General features: G+C 42.8%; 1 protein-coding gene across 10 annotated transcripts in view; it reads left to right on the top strand.

Annotated features, from left to right (window-relative positions):
* Positions 1-3,120: 3,120 nt before the first annotated feature.
* Positions 3,121-15,237, top strand: part of BMPER (BMP binding endothelial regulator) — a 247,035-nt gene continuing 234,918 nt past the window's right edge. For 5 of the 10 annotated variants that reach the window (XR_012432543.1, XM_074035245.1, XM_074035243.1 and 2 more), the window contains exons 1-2: positions 3,121-3,977; positions 5,041-5,126. Coding sequence is in view for 4 of the 10 variants with exons in the window: in XM_005549818.4 (XP_005549875.2) it covers positions 3,845-3,977; positions 5,041-5,126 (219 nt within the window). In the remaining 6 variants the exon portion in view is untranslated. The remainder of the gene's footprint in view (positions 3,978-5,040; positions 5,127-15,237) is intronic. The other 5 variants (XM_074035244.1, XM_074035240.1, XM_074035242.1 and 2 more) reach the window with 3 other exon arrangements.

The raw sequence follows: 15,237 nt of genomic DNA, 5'->3' as shown, positions 1-15,237 counted from the left end.
GTGTTCAGATTGCTGAATACACCTGCAGAAAAAAATTTCCATTCTAAAGAAACGCAGTCTGGTTGTTTCAAAGAAAAATTAGGCACTTACTGTATGGTAGATTTCCTGTTGGTCACCTGGGAGTGAATCCTTCAAGAACCACCTGTACATTTCTCCTTATCTCCAAACCTCCCAACAGCTCCAGCTCAGTGGGCAGATGGGGCCAATAGAATTCCTGTTCCCTGTTCTCTTTGTAAACCCTGAGTCTCTCTGCTGTTACTCCTTGCTGTTCCCAGGCTGCCCTTCCTTCACTAGAGCCTGCCCCTTCATTCAAAGCTCAGTTTCATATGCCACTTCCTCCAGGAAGCTTAAGGTCCTCTTTGAAATTTTCGTGGCATATTATCTTCTCTTCCTACCTTCACTTCTACCTTTTACTGTATTCATTATAAACATAGTTTATCCCCTTACTAGCCTGTAAGATCCTTGGTAGCATAATCCTTTATCTTTATCAAGTCTAAATGCCTTTTTTAAGGTGTAACTTTCTCAACTTTATGAAATACCTTGCACCCTGCCCTAGTGGTAGGTATCACAATCTCTTTACCCTGTTTCCTTTTGGAAGGGTCTATTTGTTTCTATTTTTAGGAAGCTGGGTTGATACAATTTCTCTAGAAGCACCTTTCAGACTTGAATCCACGTGACTAAGTTGTACGTTCAGTTGAATTTTTCAGTGAGAATTTAGCATCCTAGTTTTGAGAGGAGATGAAGACAGTTGCTCTTACCACAGGCCTGGCCCCTTTTAATCTGATTGGGTTTCACAGTTTATTTTCCAGACAAAGAGATAAGACAGAGTTTTGTCTAACTGAGACTGGGACAGGCCCAGAGTTAAATATTGGTCTTTGGGCTCCATCACTTCTTTCCCCTTGAAAGATGTCATAAGCAGACCCAAACACACATTTTTTTCCCCTCATCTTGATTTCAGCCAAGGCCATTTTTGGGATTTGGATGGTACCGCTATTTATTTAGTTAAACTGTGAAGGCAGATCTATGTGCTTTTCAGTGCAGGCGTTCTTTTTTCTTTTTGACCCTGGAATATCTCCGTTTTGTGTAGACAGAGACCAGTTGTCAGCTGATAGACTATCACTTGAAGGGGTGGTGGCAGCAGTGGATGCACTGGAAAACATCTTGATAAGGCCTTGGAGAGAAGGCTGCTCTTTCGGAAACAGGGCCCATTTGCCAAGAAGGCAGCAAGGGAAATCGCTGGTGGCAGAGGCTTATAACAAACAGGAAGAAGAGACAGGTTTGCCAAAGGCTTCTGTGCATTTTTCCCCTTTGCAAACTTTCAGGCAGATGAAAATGTTTTTAAGGTGGTTTTTGGGTTTGCACCTACAGGGAGAGTTCCAGTGCATTCCAAAGCACCATGCTGCACATTATGGAAATGCCACACACAGCTAGATTCTGTCATAAAGAAATTTGTCATGCAAATTCTGAGGATGTTTGGCTGGTACCAGGGAGGGAAGGCATATCAAAGTAACTCAGGCACACTCTTCAAATGTCTTGCAATTTCATAGCATGCATTTATCCAAATTTACGGCTAAGGCAACAATAGGTCTCCCAGCTTCCTTATTCTTCAGCTTTCCATAATTAAATTATGACAAACAACTTTATCTAAAAGCCTCATCCAGGGACAATCTTTTTAGATAGAGGAGATAGTGGTTTCAGCTGATTGTACTTATCTGCAGCAATAAAGGTTTTTATTTATTTGATTTTTAATTTTAATTTTATTTATTTTTTAATGAGTCCCTGGGAAGTAAGGCTGCATTTAGAGGTTTTTCTCTTTTTGCATATTATCTTTATGATTAGTAAATACATAAACACACTGTTTTCCGAGAAGCTGCCTGGCCATGGCTTTATTTGGGTGGGGGGAGGGAGGGAAGGAATCACACATCACCCTTCTTCTCTTTTAATTTAAATTTTACACTAAGAATCTATTTTGAGAGGGAAATGGAGCATGCTAAGCTAACGACAGCTTTCCCTTCTCTTATTTTTCCCACGTCAGAGCAACGTGCTCGGATCAGCTCCTCGGTGTGTCGCGATGTTGGCAATGCTGCACCAATTATGTCAAGTCTCCAAATCACTCGAAAAAACGAATAAAATAAACAGTCAACGAGGCAGGGAAGGGTTAAGGTGAAGCGAGATTAAACCTGTCAGCAAACAGACTCATTTATTTTCAAAGCTATAGTTTCCACAATGGAAACAATCCACTTTGCCTGGAGACCCTTAGGTCCGTTCCGCGGGGACCCGGTTTCAACTCTTGGACAGAGGAAGTAGGTGGTCCACCGTGAGCTCAAGGACAGCTAACTGATCGTCAGATCCCAACACTTGCCAAGCGTCCCTCACTCCCACCTCGCGCTTTCGTACTTTGGTTACAAAAATTATCTCTGCGATTGCATCCCTTTTGAGTAGAGGGTGCCACTGCGTGGGCAGGAGGCGGCGATTCAGCAGGGGGATCACAGGAGCTGACTCCCCGGCACCCAGTGCTGCAGAGGCGAGAGGGCGCAGCCGGGCTGAGGGAGCGACCGAGCGCCGAACTGCAGAGGCTGCCGCGCGGAGGCCCCAGCCAGAGATTAGCGGCGGGGCGGGGGTCCCTCCCTCTTTTCGGGTGAATGAATGATTAGTCAAACACCACCTCCCCTCCCGGTCCGCCCGAGATTGGAAGGGAGGAGTCTCGGAGCGATTGCTCTTTTTTATAAGGGCGAAAGGCGTTTGCCTCGGTACGTTTTTAAATCGACCTTGTGTGTCGTTTCAACTTCGGTCATCCTTAGTGTCAGGACGCGCAGACAGATAAGCACAGAACACAGATCTCTAAGGCCACTTGCCCCTCTGTCCGCTCAGCCCCCTGAGTTCGCTGTCGCGTCCCCGCCAGAAGGAAGCAAAGCAGGGCGTGAAAAGTTGCGGTGGCCCTATTGCCCCGGGTGTGTCGCTCCCATCCGGGAGCCAGCAGGGTGGTGGGGCGCTCCTGCGTCTCGTTTGCTGCTCCCTCTAAGGATTGGGGCACCCGGGCCTGAGCTCTAGTGTTGCGGCATCCCCCGGGTTCCCCCAGGAAAAGGAGGAGGCGCCGCGCTCGCCGTGCGGTGGAGACGCGCCTTCCCGGCTCTGGTCCGCGCCCCGCGGCCGTGGCTTCCCTGGAGGAGCTGGGGAACTGGACGCTGGGCCGAGAGGGTTCGCGCTGCCGCTATAGCGCAGTCCCTCCTGCGCCCGGGCGCCCCCAGCGGGTTCCAGGAGGCGCCCGGTGAGCCCCTGTCTCTCGCGGCGGAGCGAGCGCGCTCCGGGCGGGCCGAGAGCCGGCGGGGCTGGCAGAAGGTGGGGAGTGCGGGAGTGGAGGACGCTGCGGCAGCGACAGCGACAGCGACAGCCCCCGGAGCAGTAGCTGCAGCCCGGGCGGCGGCTGAGCGGCAGTGCGCAGTCTGCAGCACCGCGGCTCCTCTCCGTCTATCTCCTGCTGCCGCAACACCCCCTCCTCCCGGCCCCCTCTCCGGCGCGGAGGGGCTGACTGCTAAACCACTGCAAGCAACTCCCTCAAAAAAAAAAAGAAAGAAAAAAAGAAAAAAGAAGAAGAAAAAAAAAAACCCGCATCGGAGGAGACTGGCCGCAGGACCCCTCCTCCCCCGGCGCCCCCCACCCCTCGCCTCTACCCCCGCCCTCCCTCACACCCCCCCGCCCCCCAGCTCCCGGGCGCCCGCCTCCCTCCTTCGCGGACTGTCTCCCGACACGCCGGCTGAGAGCCCTTTTTGACTGCGAGCTGCGGCAGCTGAGCAGAGGCGGCGGCGCGGGACCTGCAGTCGCCCGGGATTCCCTCCAGGTGACGATGCTCTGGTTCTCCGGCGTCGGGGCTCTGGCTGAGCGTTACGGCCGGCGCTCGCCTGGGATTACCTGCTGCGTCTTGCTGCTGCTCAATTGCTCGGGGGTCCCCATGTCTCTGGCTTCCTCCTTCTTGACAGGTAGGGGAGGGGGCGGGAGGGACCGACCCTCCGGGACGCCGGTTTGGTACCTGGGAGAGGTGGCGCTGGCTTGCCCAGGGGATGGGAGGGTGGAGAGCGCGCACCTTGGCGCTTGCCCTGCGCTGGTCGATGGGGATGAAGCGAAACCCCGGGAGGGCTGGGAAGGCTGGGAGTAGGTGAAGAGGTTGCGGGCTGAGAGGCTGTTGCCTTCAATGTAGTAATAATAGACATTCTTCTATTTGAATTTGAGAAATTATTTTATTTTTAATATTTTCCTCAACTTTTATTTTAATCTTTATCTCTCTCTGTAGAACTCAGGAAAAAAAATTTGTGCAGTTTTCTGCACATCTTCCTTTCTCATCTTTGGGGTTCCAATACATCCACTGTGCTAGGAGTGCTTTTTAAAGCACTGGCTCTCAAGACCTTGAATTTAAAGAAACTATCATTTAAAAAGGGCACTAATAGCCGGATATAATAATTATATGTTTTCAGGCAGGTGAAGACCTCAGCTGCTATTCTGAAGGACATACTTTACTGACACCTGGTGCAGAAAAGAAAATATCGAGTCAATTTCTAAGAGAAGGGAAAAGAGGATTGCGTTTCAAACAGTGATTTAAACCTAAGACAATGCGAGAAAGATCCATAGAAAGGCCCGTTCCTTGACACAGTTCTGAGTTTTGGTCAATTTAAAATCTGCCCCAATTTGAGTTTTTTTTTCTTTTTTTCTTTTTTTGCATATGGGGCTGTGTGCTTAGTTGAAATGTCTTCATAAAGGAGGAGTGTTATTAAAAATCCAGTGAAATACTTGGAATTGTGCTTAAACCATCTGAGAACAGATAATTTCTCTTTACATCATAGTCTTTTTAAAACTTGTTTAAATAAAATTATTGAAAATAGAGTTTGGGGGAGGAGTTTTGCTTTGGTGAATTTAATAATTTTAACTACATTAGGAATTCTGAAGTTTGGGTAGAGGTTTCAAAAAAGATTGGTGTAAAAATTTTAAATGTTGAAACCATGCTACTAAGCTGACTTTAAATGAAACTTTTTTCCCCCTGAATTTCAGGTTCTGTTGCAAAATGTGAAAATGAAGGTGAAATCCTCCAGATTCCATTTATCACCGACAACCCTTGCATAATGTGTGTCTGCTTGGTAAGTGTGGAGATCAGGTAATATGAACTCAGTTGCTCTCTCTGATAAGGTGAATCCATTAAATGTGATAATATAACCAGATCTTACAAATTGTCTTTAGTCATTACAAAATTGCACATAACTGTACCTACTTTGTGAGTCGAATCCAGTTAATTTCTGAGTTTTATGGACTTTGGCAATTTCCATTTCATCTAGCTGGAAATTCTTATCTTTGACATTATCCTTATAGAAGTAAATTTCAGATAGGCTTTGTATGACGTCTCAGTGAAAATTGCAGTTTGTAATGTCTGTTTCCAGTAATGATTACTACAACCAAATCCTTGGTACAACAAAACTTTCTGCATTGGTTCTGTCATCTAAGCTCAGCGGGAAAATGATGAGATAAGATTTAAGTATGAAGGTCCGGAATAAGGTATGCAACAAAGGGAAAGAGAGGTGACAGTCACAAAAAATGAACATGAGGAAAAGATGTAATTCTGGATTTCTTTCTTGGGTTTCTTTGCCTGTTATACCCTAAACTCTCAAATACTGTCTTTATTTCTTATTTGGAGGCGTGAGTCAGAAAGGACAATTCTGTCCTTAATAGAGAATGACACTTGGCTGTCAGCTGCTTAGTTAACACTATCAGTGGTTAGTAGACTCAAAAAATAATTTGTTTCCATTTATTTTAGTTTAGTAGTCAATGATAAGTCTAATAAGTAACCACTTGGGGGAGATTAAGCAATGTGAATAAGACTTTCTGAGATGAAGTACAGACCTACAACATAAACATTTTTGCTTAAGAGTGTTTTACATGCCAATCACTTTTGGCAAAATTTGGTTAGAAACTACATATTATAAAACCCTGTTGGAGATACATTAAGGCAATCAAATGCGAAGCCCAAAAATGATAGAGGACTACTTGTTACTAGATCAGCGTGCTGTGTGGAACTGGAGAAGGAATTCATTTTGGTTTAGGCAAAAGCCAAGCCATCTGAGTTTATACTACCTAAACTTTTTCATGACAAGAGTTGAGGTCAACGTTTTGAAATGATAAATGGGTGACGGTAAATGGCTGTATCAAATGATTATCAGGTTTGGAAGACTAAGGAAATCAGCAGAAACAAGTAAAAATGCACTGTGTTTGCTGACACAATAAATATTGCTGTCTAATAAAACAGAGCTGAGAGAGGGTGTATTATGATTGCGTATTTATGGGTTGCCGTGTTCATTGATGATCTTTTACTAAATAATTTGTTGAAAAGAAGCTTTGAGTTTAAATTTTGACTCAGTTGTAGATTTACAAATGCAGTGTGTATGTATATGTGTGTTTAATCTTCCTTTTTAAATTTTTCTTATCTGTATAATGTGAGCGAATTATTTTATCTTAATCTATTAAGATTTCAGAGGACATTACCCTGACCAAGTAATATTTAAATGTGCTGAGAGCTTCGCATGTAAAATACTGTTTTTCTCTTCAGCAATATTACTACTTATAAAGTTTACATATGTAGTTTGAGTTTTGTAAACTGTTCCCAAATAACATCATGAGAAATTCTCGCCACAGCATTCCCCCCTTTTCAGTACTCCTACCCCTGCTAAAAATAGTGCCTTTCTCTCAAAGTGGAGACTTAGTGATAAGAAGATAGGTGTTAGAGTCCTGCAGTTTTGAAGGTAAAGAGTAAATCTGAAAAGATGCATCAGTTGGAATTCAAGTGGGAATGATATTTATTCCAGAAAAGTATCAATTAAATTCAGAAGGGCAGTAGCTTCATTTATGTCTTTAACGTTTAAGTAACAGTTGTAGGTATCTGCCTTGGGTGAGCGCTGTCAGAAATCCTTTCTAAATATGTAATATTAGGACTTTGGCTATCAGCTTCACCCGTTACAGAGCTCTTTCATTGGCTGAAAGGCTCAGTGATATGTTATCACGACCTTTGCAGGGGTTTAGAATTATGGGGTCCAAGTTGTCGTAGTCATTGCTGCTTCCTAAACATTTGTAATGACTTGGTAAAATTGAGTAATAATAGATGGATGACCACTTCTCTCTTTGTATAACACTCTTGTACATTTCCACGAACCTACTGCAGTTCATGGATTTCAAAGCACTCCAGACAGCCAGGAAGCTACTTGGCATTTTTGTACCTAGGCAGGAAGGTAGACCTATTTAGCAAATTGATAATGTTAGCAATGGTAAACACTTATGTTTACTATTTTTATTTTATTTTATTTTTACTTGTAGGGCCTCATCTAAGCCTGCATTATTTCATTTTATCTTCACAAAAATCCACTGAGGGCTTTTACCTTTATTTTACAGATGAGAAAACTGAGGTGTAGCAGGCTAAGTAACTTGTGAAAGTTGCATTTGAGTAAATAGTGGAGCTGAAACTATCTCAGATTTGTCTGCCTCTGGAGCACATGCCTATAACCATAAGAGACAGCCTATTTGTTGAGTTAAAGACGTGGGAAAGTAAGGAGAAAATAGAAAGAACATCCAAATTATTTTACCTTTTGGCGTTCCTTGGGTTATTTTGTTTTTTCTTTTGAGTCTTTCAAGAGTTCGGTTAGTTGACATTTGTTAATCGCATTATATGAAAGGAAAATCTCGTTATGATTTCAGTTGACCTGCAGGGAGCGTTAGTGGTGAGCTGGTTTTATGTATGTACATTAAGAGGGTATGTAATAGTCTCAACTGTACTTTGGATAAAGAAAATAGTCATATTTAGTTTGTGTTGGTCCAGCCTTTTGGCAGAAAGGTACCTAAGGCTGAGTGTAAGCTCATATCTTATTTCATAACATGTACTAAAAAAAATAAATAAATAAATAAAAGAAAGAAAGAAAAAGCTAACGTCAACGTATGCTTAAAAAAGATGTAAAATGTTACAGTTGGGAGGAAATAGGTGGCACAAAGTCCCGTATATAATTACAGAGTAAAAGCTTAAAAAACTCCACAAAAATCAACTTGGCCTGATTTAAACTTTTAAGCTGTGAAATGTTTCAGAGGTTGGAGTGAGCTCATTTCTGTGGAGTTTTTGAGGATGACAGTGGGCACAGTGGCCACCGTAAGCAGAGCTGAATAATTTTATTCTCATTTATCATCCTCTGCGTAGACCCGAGCATCTTGCCAGAACCAGTCCCAGTCCAAGAATAACTGGTTTGTTAGCTGGTGATGGAATCTCGTTTTAAAGTGTGTGGCCCAAAAAGCTTCAGTTCATCTATTTAAGGGGGTAGGTGAGAAGTTGGATCATGGTCCTAAAATCTAGGGAACTGGGTAAGCAGTTTAGATTAAACTGCATGTGCTTTATTGTTTAGTCAGAAAGCAAAGCATAACTTTACAAAATGGTCTTTTATGGGGCTGAGGAAGGGAGGCCAACACTTATTACTGTTTCTGTATGATATTTTCCCCGCTTTCTTGCTAGAATTATTTTTCCCATAATGTCTAGGAAAACACGTTGGTGCCTGCCCTGGAGTACAGCTGAGAGGGGAGCCAGCCACACCCAGATAAATGAAGCTGAAGCCATTCTCTGATCTTTGGGACGTCCCCAGGTCCACCAAGCACACATGAGAAGTGGTGCTTGATCTTCTCAGCCTTTTCCACCTAACTGTAGAATAGGAGGACATGGCGGGAGCCAGTGAGTTGGGCCCAGTACTAGAAACCTGAGAAAACTTTGGAGGCTGGGACTCAGAAAACCCGAAGTCAGAGCTTAGTTTGGCATACATTTTGTTCAGCAAAAAACATTATTCTGAGGTTGAAATTTCCTCTTTTAAATCCAGAGGTGCAATGTAGAAACGGACCCTTTGCTCATAAAAAGCAACGTGAAATTCAATGTTACAAGAATCAGGGCCCCACCTGTCTTGGAGCCAACCAAATAGTGAAGACAGAGAGACCTTGTCTGCTGTCTTCTACTTTTTTAATCACAAAAGTCTAATATCGCTCAACAAGGAGCTCCCAGCATGTTAGATTCTCTCGGGTGCCTTATCTCCATAAAATCCTCATGTTCTTCATTGTTCAGATTAGCTGGCTGGAGAATAGATATCTATTATCTAAACAAGTGTTAAGCACATGTTTGAGGATGAGGGAGATAACATTGCATGAGAATTCAATTCATGTGTGTGTGCATGTATGAAACAGAGAGAGAGAGAAGCCATAAAGTAGACCAGATGTGTTCAGAGAGGTACTGCACTCAGTATATGCACAAATACATAGATTGCCATACTTTTTCCAAGTTGTTTCAGGTCATTTCTAGACTTTGGATGCTCAGTAAGGAAGCAATCAGATTTATTTATTTTTACTCTGTTTAGAAGGTGATGTGACCAATTACCTTTCAACAGAACAATTTTTGGGAAAGGTAACAGTTAATGTATAGGATTGTGTTGGCAAATTCACAAAGACTAGTTCTGAGAGTCATTCTTGTTCATGCTTTATTCAGGCTCAAAGAAGTAGAGCAAATCTCGTGAGATCACACAGTTACTAAGAGACAGAACTGGGATGTGAAGTCAGTTTCTTACTTGCTAAACTAGAGTTTCCTTCTGCTGGAAAAGTTGACTACTTAAAAACTTCTACAGATACCTTCAAGAGCTTCAGAGAGTCTTTTCAACCAGCACAGAGCTAATGTAGGCTCTCTATGGAGGCAGTTATAGTGGTTTCGATCTTGCAACCCAAACCGTCTAGAATTTGGAGAGCCCTTCCAAGGAAGACATGGGTTTTGGCTGGCATCATAACATTTTGGCAAAGAACTTTGGCCCAGACATCAGAGAATCTTGGGTTCAAATCAAACCGGTGGTGAAGTTGAGACAACTACCTCACCTTTCCAAACCTCAGTTTCTTCATCTGGAGAGTGGGATGGATGTCAACATCTAGTTCACAGAGTTGCTGTGTGAATTAAGTGAGATGTAGCACGTAAAGTTTGGCCTGGGGCTTGGCATTGAGTAAACCCTCTGGAATGATTTTTTATTGCTGTTATTGATGATGGCATTATTTTTAAAAATTCTTATTTCCTCACATGGAACAGGATGCAAAGTTTCAAAAGAAAATGATAGAAGGGACGACGGACGAGACGTAGGGATAATGATGGCAAACCCACCCATTGTTGTGCATGAACAAGGTTTGTCAGAAATGTTTAGTGAGTTTTTCTGTCCCTCCAGGCTTGGACTGGGCTGATCTAGGCTGCTTCCTTATTGGTCCAGTGATCTTTGGGCCCTGGTGTAAGTTTTCCCCTCGCTTTCCATTAAACACACACACCCACACAAAAAACAAGAAAAAAGAAAAAAGAAAGAAAAGAAAAGCTTTCCGTGGAAGAGGGGCCTGCTTTCTTGCAGAGTATTTACATCTCTATGCCTGTGGGGTCACCTTCACTTGTACTTTTATTGGCAGAGGGATTGGGTTGGGACTCGGGAGCGCTGTAATTCTGGAAAAACTGCCTCGTGGCCTGGCATCATGGGGATTTTCCTGGCCCGCCTTGTGGAAGTCTCTCGACCCCTTTCCAGACCTGAGTGTGTCTTTGTTGCCTACTTACTCACTGCTCCCCTTCCCCATCCCATTTCAAACACTGTTTATTTTGTTTTGAGGCACTGGACTTGACTGTGGGTATCAACAGTAAATTGTGTTTTAAGTGTAGGAAATAATGTTGAGGAAAGAGAGCCCTTCCCCAGACTAGAATGCAAATAGGGGGAGGGCAGTAGAATAGGAGATAATGGGAAAAGTCAGGCAAGGCAAAATGATGGAAAAATAAAACCAGTTAATACGAATTTGTTGAGTAAATAAAGGATATCAGTTTTTCACACCCTCTTCTATGGCCCTTCTGTATAAATGATGATATATTGAGTCCTTTGTGCTATAAAAGAATATGAGTAACAAACACCACCTTTCATGGCACTGGGAGGTCAAGTGTGCTTGTTGAACTTAGTTAAGATCAGCAAATGAGCTGGGTGTATATTTTAAGACCTGTTGATTCCCAGTTCTAATTTTATAAAACACCACTCAAGGCACTAGGGATCGCAGGTTATAAATTCAATAATATTATTCTTTCTTCCTTCTTTCCACACTTCATCCCCTCTTCCATTTTATTTTATTATTTTTAGTCCTTTCTGTGTTTGAAGCATTGTGCTGGCTGGGGACCTTTGAGGAGACAAAGACCAACAGGACAGATTCTTGCCCACAGTCTAATGGGGGAGACGAACACATGCATAAATAAGAAACTTTATAGGAGTGACAGAAAAGCACTGTAATAGACTCAAACCCATGTACTAAGGAGGCTGCCAATGAATTCTCACTAGGATATCTGTGACCATGATGTGGGGGGAGAGATGATCCAGGCAAAGCCTTGTTGGAGGAAAGACACAAAGAGAGTGTGCTTGGGACTGTGGAAATGGCAGAGTCTACTGTGCCCAAAGCTGTGATGGAGCTGGAGTTAGAAAGCTCCATGAGAACCAGCATGGGGAGCACCTTGAATGTAATAATAAGGATATCAGTGTGAAGGGTCTGGAGTCTGAACAACAGACTGCAGGGATATTGTGTGGTCAGGTGAGCACAAGCAGCCTGGGCAGTGGGAATGGAAAGAAGGTGTTGGGATAAACCAGTGTTGCTTAGTCTTTTGAATCTTTGACTACATTCCAGTTCTAGAGTATTTACATGAATACCAAAGGTATTGAAAAAAAAAAAATATGTCGATAGAAAAACTCCAAACCATGCCCAGCAAGACACAGTTGGTAAAATTCAGCAGCAATTACAGTGGAGTGATTGGTAGCACAGCCACTTTGCTTGTCACTTGGTGCCTCTAGAGTAGGGTGCTGCTACTTGAATAGAGTAGTTCTCTTCCCAGAACTCACTCTCGAAATTCTATTTGGGGCACCAGCTCTCTCCTCTTACAGTGACACCCTGCCTTACACTGTTGCATGGTTCATTTGGTAAATTATTCAGTCTGGTAGGTGTGTTTATGATAGCATGTATGCTCACTTTTAGCACAATTTTTTGTTGTTGTTCTTTTTTTGAGACAGAGTCTCGCTCAGTCGCCTAGGCTGGAGTGCAGTCGCGCGATCTCGGCTCACTGCAAGCTCCTCCTCCTGAGTTCACGCCATTCTCCTGCCTCAGCCTACCAGTAGCTGGGACTACAGGCGCCCCCCACCCACCCGGCTAATTTTTTTGTATTTTTCGTAGAGACGGGATTTCACCGTGTTAGCCAGGATGGTCTCGATCTCCTGACCCTGTGATCCACCTGCCTCGATCTCCCAAAGTGCTGGGATTACAGGCATGAGCCACCGCGCCCAGCCTTTAGCACAAGTTTTATACATTAATCAGGATTGAGTGGCTCACCTTTAAAAAGTGCACCAACGTGCCATGACATTGAGAACCACTAGTCTTGCAGAGGTGTTTTGGAGCCCACATTTATAGTACTTGGCAAGAAAATAGATGGCAGAGGTGAAAGATGGGAAAAATTGAAGGGAATTTTGAGAAATCTATCCAATGTCATAGACACTGTAGGAAGAGAAGGGGTCCTGTGGGTGGGTGGGTAGTAATCAGTTTAGATGTAATGTGTTGGGCTTGATAGATCTTCAAGGTAGAAAAGCCATGTAGGCTCTTAAAAGATCGTGAGTTCAGTATAGAGAAATCAGGACTAGAAGTTAACAATTTGTTACCTGTCTGCATAGAAATAAACTTCAAAACTTTGGGAATAAATTATTTGCCTTGAGGAGGGGTCTAAATTGAGATTTTAAAAAAATGGGCCTACAATATTAACTATAAGAAGGGTTTTGTCTAACAGAAGGATAGAAAAGGAGAAACCTATGAAAGAGATGGAAAACTTATAGTTATAGAGGCAAGAGGAGAACCAGGAAGGCACAGGCCAAGGCAGAAGACGTTTGAAGAAGACAAAGACTATTGGCATTAAACATTGCAAAGAACTGGAAGATACTAGGAGAATATCAAAGAAGGAACGTTCTCATCTTCTTGGACTCTTTGAAACAATGAACAATGGTCCCTTCCCCCCAGACCCTGCATATTTGCACATGGGATTGAATTGATCATAGATGAGATTCAGTGCAACCCCAGTTGGCAGGAATCCAAAACTAAGATTGCTGTAGGGATTTTGAAAATTTAATGCAAAAATCACAAATTTGCCAAACTTTGACTTTAAAAGATCTTAACAAAAGTGAATAAATACCACATGAAATTTTAAAAGGTACCCAAACAAAACTAATTTCACGGATAACAGTAATACACTTTTTGCAAACGTCATTAGAATGTTTCTATAGTTAAATGTAAAATGGACCAGGCCACATTGAGGGATTTTTTTATTAGGAATAAAAGCAACAATATAAAAGAGTCTGACTAATATAAAAACTTACTATTATAAACTTTTAAGTTTGCTCTATTAAACTGTTAATGATGCTTTAAAAATATTATGATATAATTTAATGTCTTAAATTCTAGGTCTTCAGGTAAGATATTTTCTTTTCTCATGAAACGTTTAAAGCCCATTTTGTCAGTGAAGTACAGCTGTGGTGTGGGGGCCGTTGTGTCTCAATGTATGGGTTTGAGTCTCACCTGGGTTGCCTGGTAGCTGTGCACCACTGAGCAGACACCTTACCTTCTCTGAGCCTTCATTGTGAAGTCTGGGACAAGTCCCAGTGGTATGTACCCTTCAGCAGACTTAAGTGGTTGGCTGTGGGCATTAACTGGGGTGACTGGAATGGGTTAAAGGCCAAGATGCGTGTGAAAGCTGTTTGTAAACAGTGTAAATGAAACTGTTATTAAGGGCCAGAACTTGAATAGAAGAAAGTGAAGTGTATGCCATAAACCACTTTTCAGCACCTAATTCAGTGAATATACTCTTTGGGAATGATAGCTTAGTGGTTCTCATTTCTACCCTTTAATAGTTGTATGGCTTTATGTAAATTGCCTAACATTTCTATATCTCAACCTCTTTATCTTCATCATGAGGCTCTTGTCAGAATTGTAAGTTACAACACGAAAAATTCTTAAAACATGGTCTGGGCCGTGGTCATCACTTTAGAAATGATAGCTGCTTCCAGCATTGAAGTGTCATGGAATGACTGCCTTTGCCATACTTTAAATTAAATGGACTGTATTTATGGCAATTTATTGTCAACACTTATGAAATGTGTTTATTCTGAATTTTTCTCAGGGTACACAATGGAAGGTCAGAAGAGCCTACTGCTGCTTTTCTGTTAAAGATGGAAAACCCTGTTAGTGTTTGGGGCTTAGGAAGATGGGTCGCTCCTCTGTTTTTTCTTTTCAAAGCTTCACCTGCTTAACTCGCGCCAATTTACAAACAACGAATCACAGTGTTGTTTTCTCAGTGAGGCCCAGTTGTCCTCTGCAGTCCTTGCCATTAAATCAGGAAGTGGCAGGTAGGAGGCAAAAATGTTAAAGTAGTGACCAGCGGGCCTGCTGAGCCTGAAGCTTCTCAGTCCTCTCCGTTTTAAAGAGTGTGATGTGGCCAGCTTCCTGCTTTCCAGCCAACCACAGGCACTAGTGCATACCTGTGGGATCGGGCCTCCTTCTAGAAAGGGCAAGCCCAGATGAACTGGTGTGACTGGATTTGGACATGTGGGCCCTGCACATTCATACAGCCTTCTGTGCTTGGGACTAGAAGTCCTGCCAACTCCTCTAAGAGCCTGCTGCTGCTTCTCGGTAATAGCATGTTCTGCCTTGTAGTGTAGTGAGTTGGGCGAATTCACTTCTTAAGGGATGGTGTCTTAAAGTGTAAGAACCTCGTCACGGTCGTCTCTGTCAGCTCCATAGCTTCAGCAAGAGGTCCACAACCTTGGGACTTGAGTGGGAGTTCGACTGGAGTTTCCTGTTTATAGTTGGGGTTGTTAACACTTGGGATAGCTGCCCCCAGAATGGAACTCCAAGTTCCAAAACATGATTCTCCTAGAAAGTTTATCACAGAAGGTCAACCTCCTCTATAAAAGACGTCCTAAATAATCATTACATAAACACTGTCTTTTTTTTTGAAGGGAATGTAATCGTATTTGAAAATATAAGATCATATTGATATTTACATCTGCTTTTATTTGTGATAAAAGGAACATTCCCTTTTATAGAAATAGATCGTTGTCAAAAGCAGAAATGTCCCTGACAAGGCAGGAGGTATAGACAAGGGAGGTT

The sequence above is a fragment of the Macaca fascicularis genome, chromosome 3 (assembly GCF_037993035.2).
Source record: "Macaca fascicularis isolate 582-1 chromosome 3, T2T-MFA8v1.1".
Classification (NCBI taxonomy): Eukaryota; Metazoa; Chordata; class Mammalia; order Primates; family Cercopithecidae; genus Macaca; species Macaca fascicularis.
This window is presented reverse-complemented; position numbering and strand designations above follow the sequence as displayed.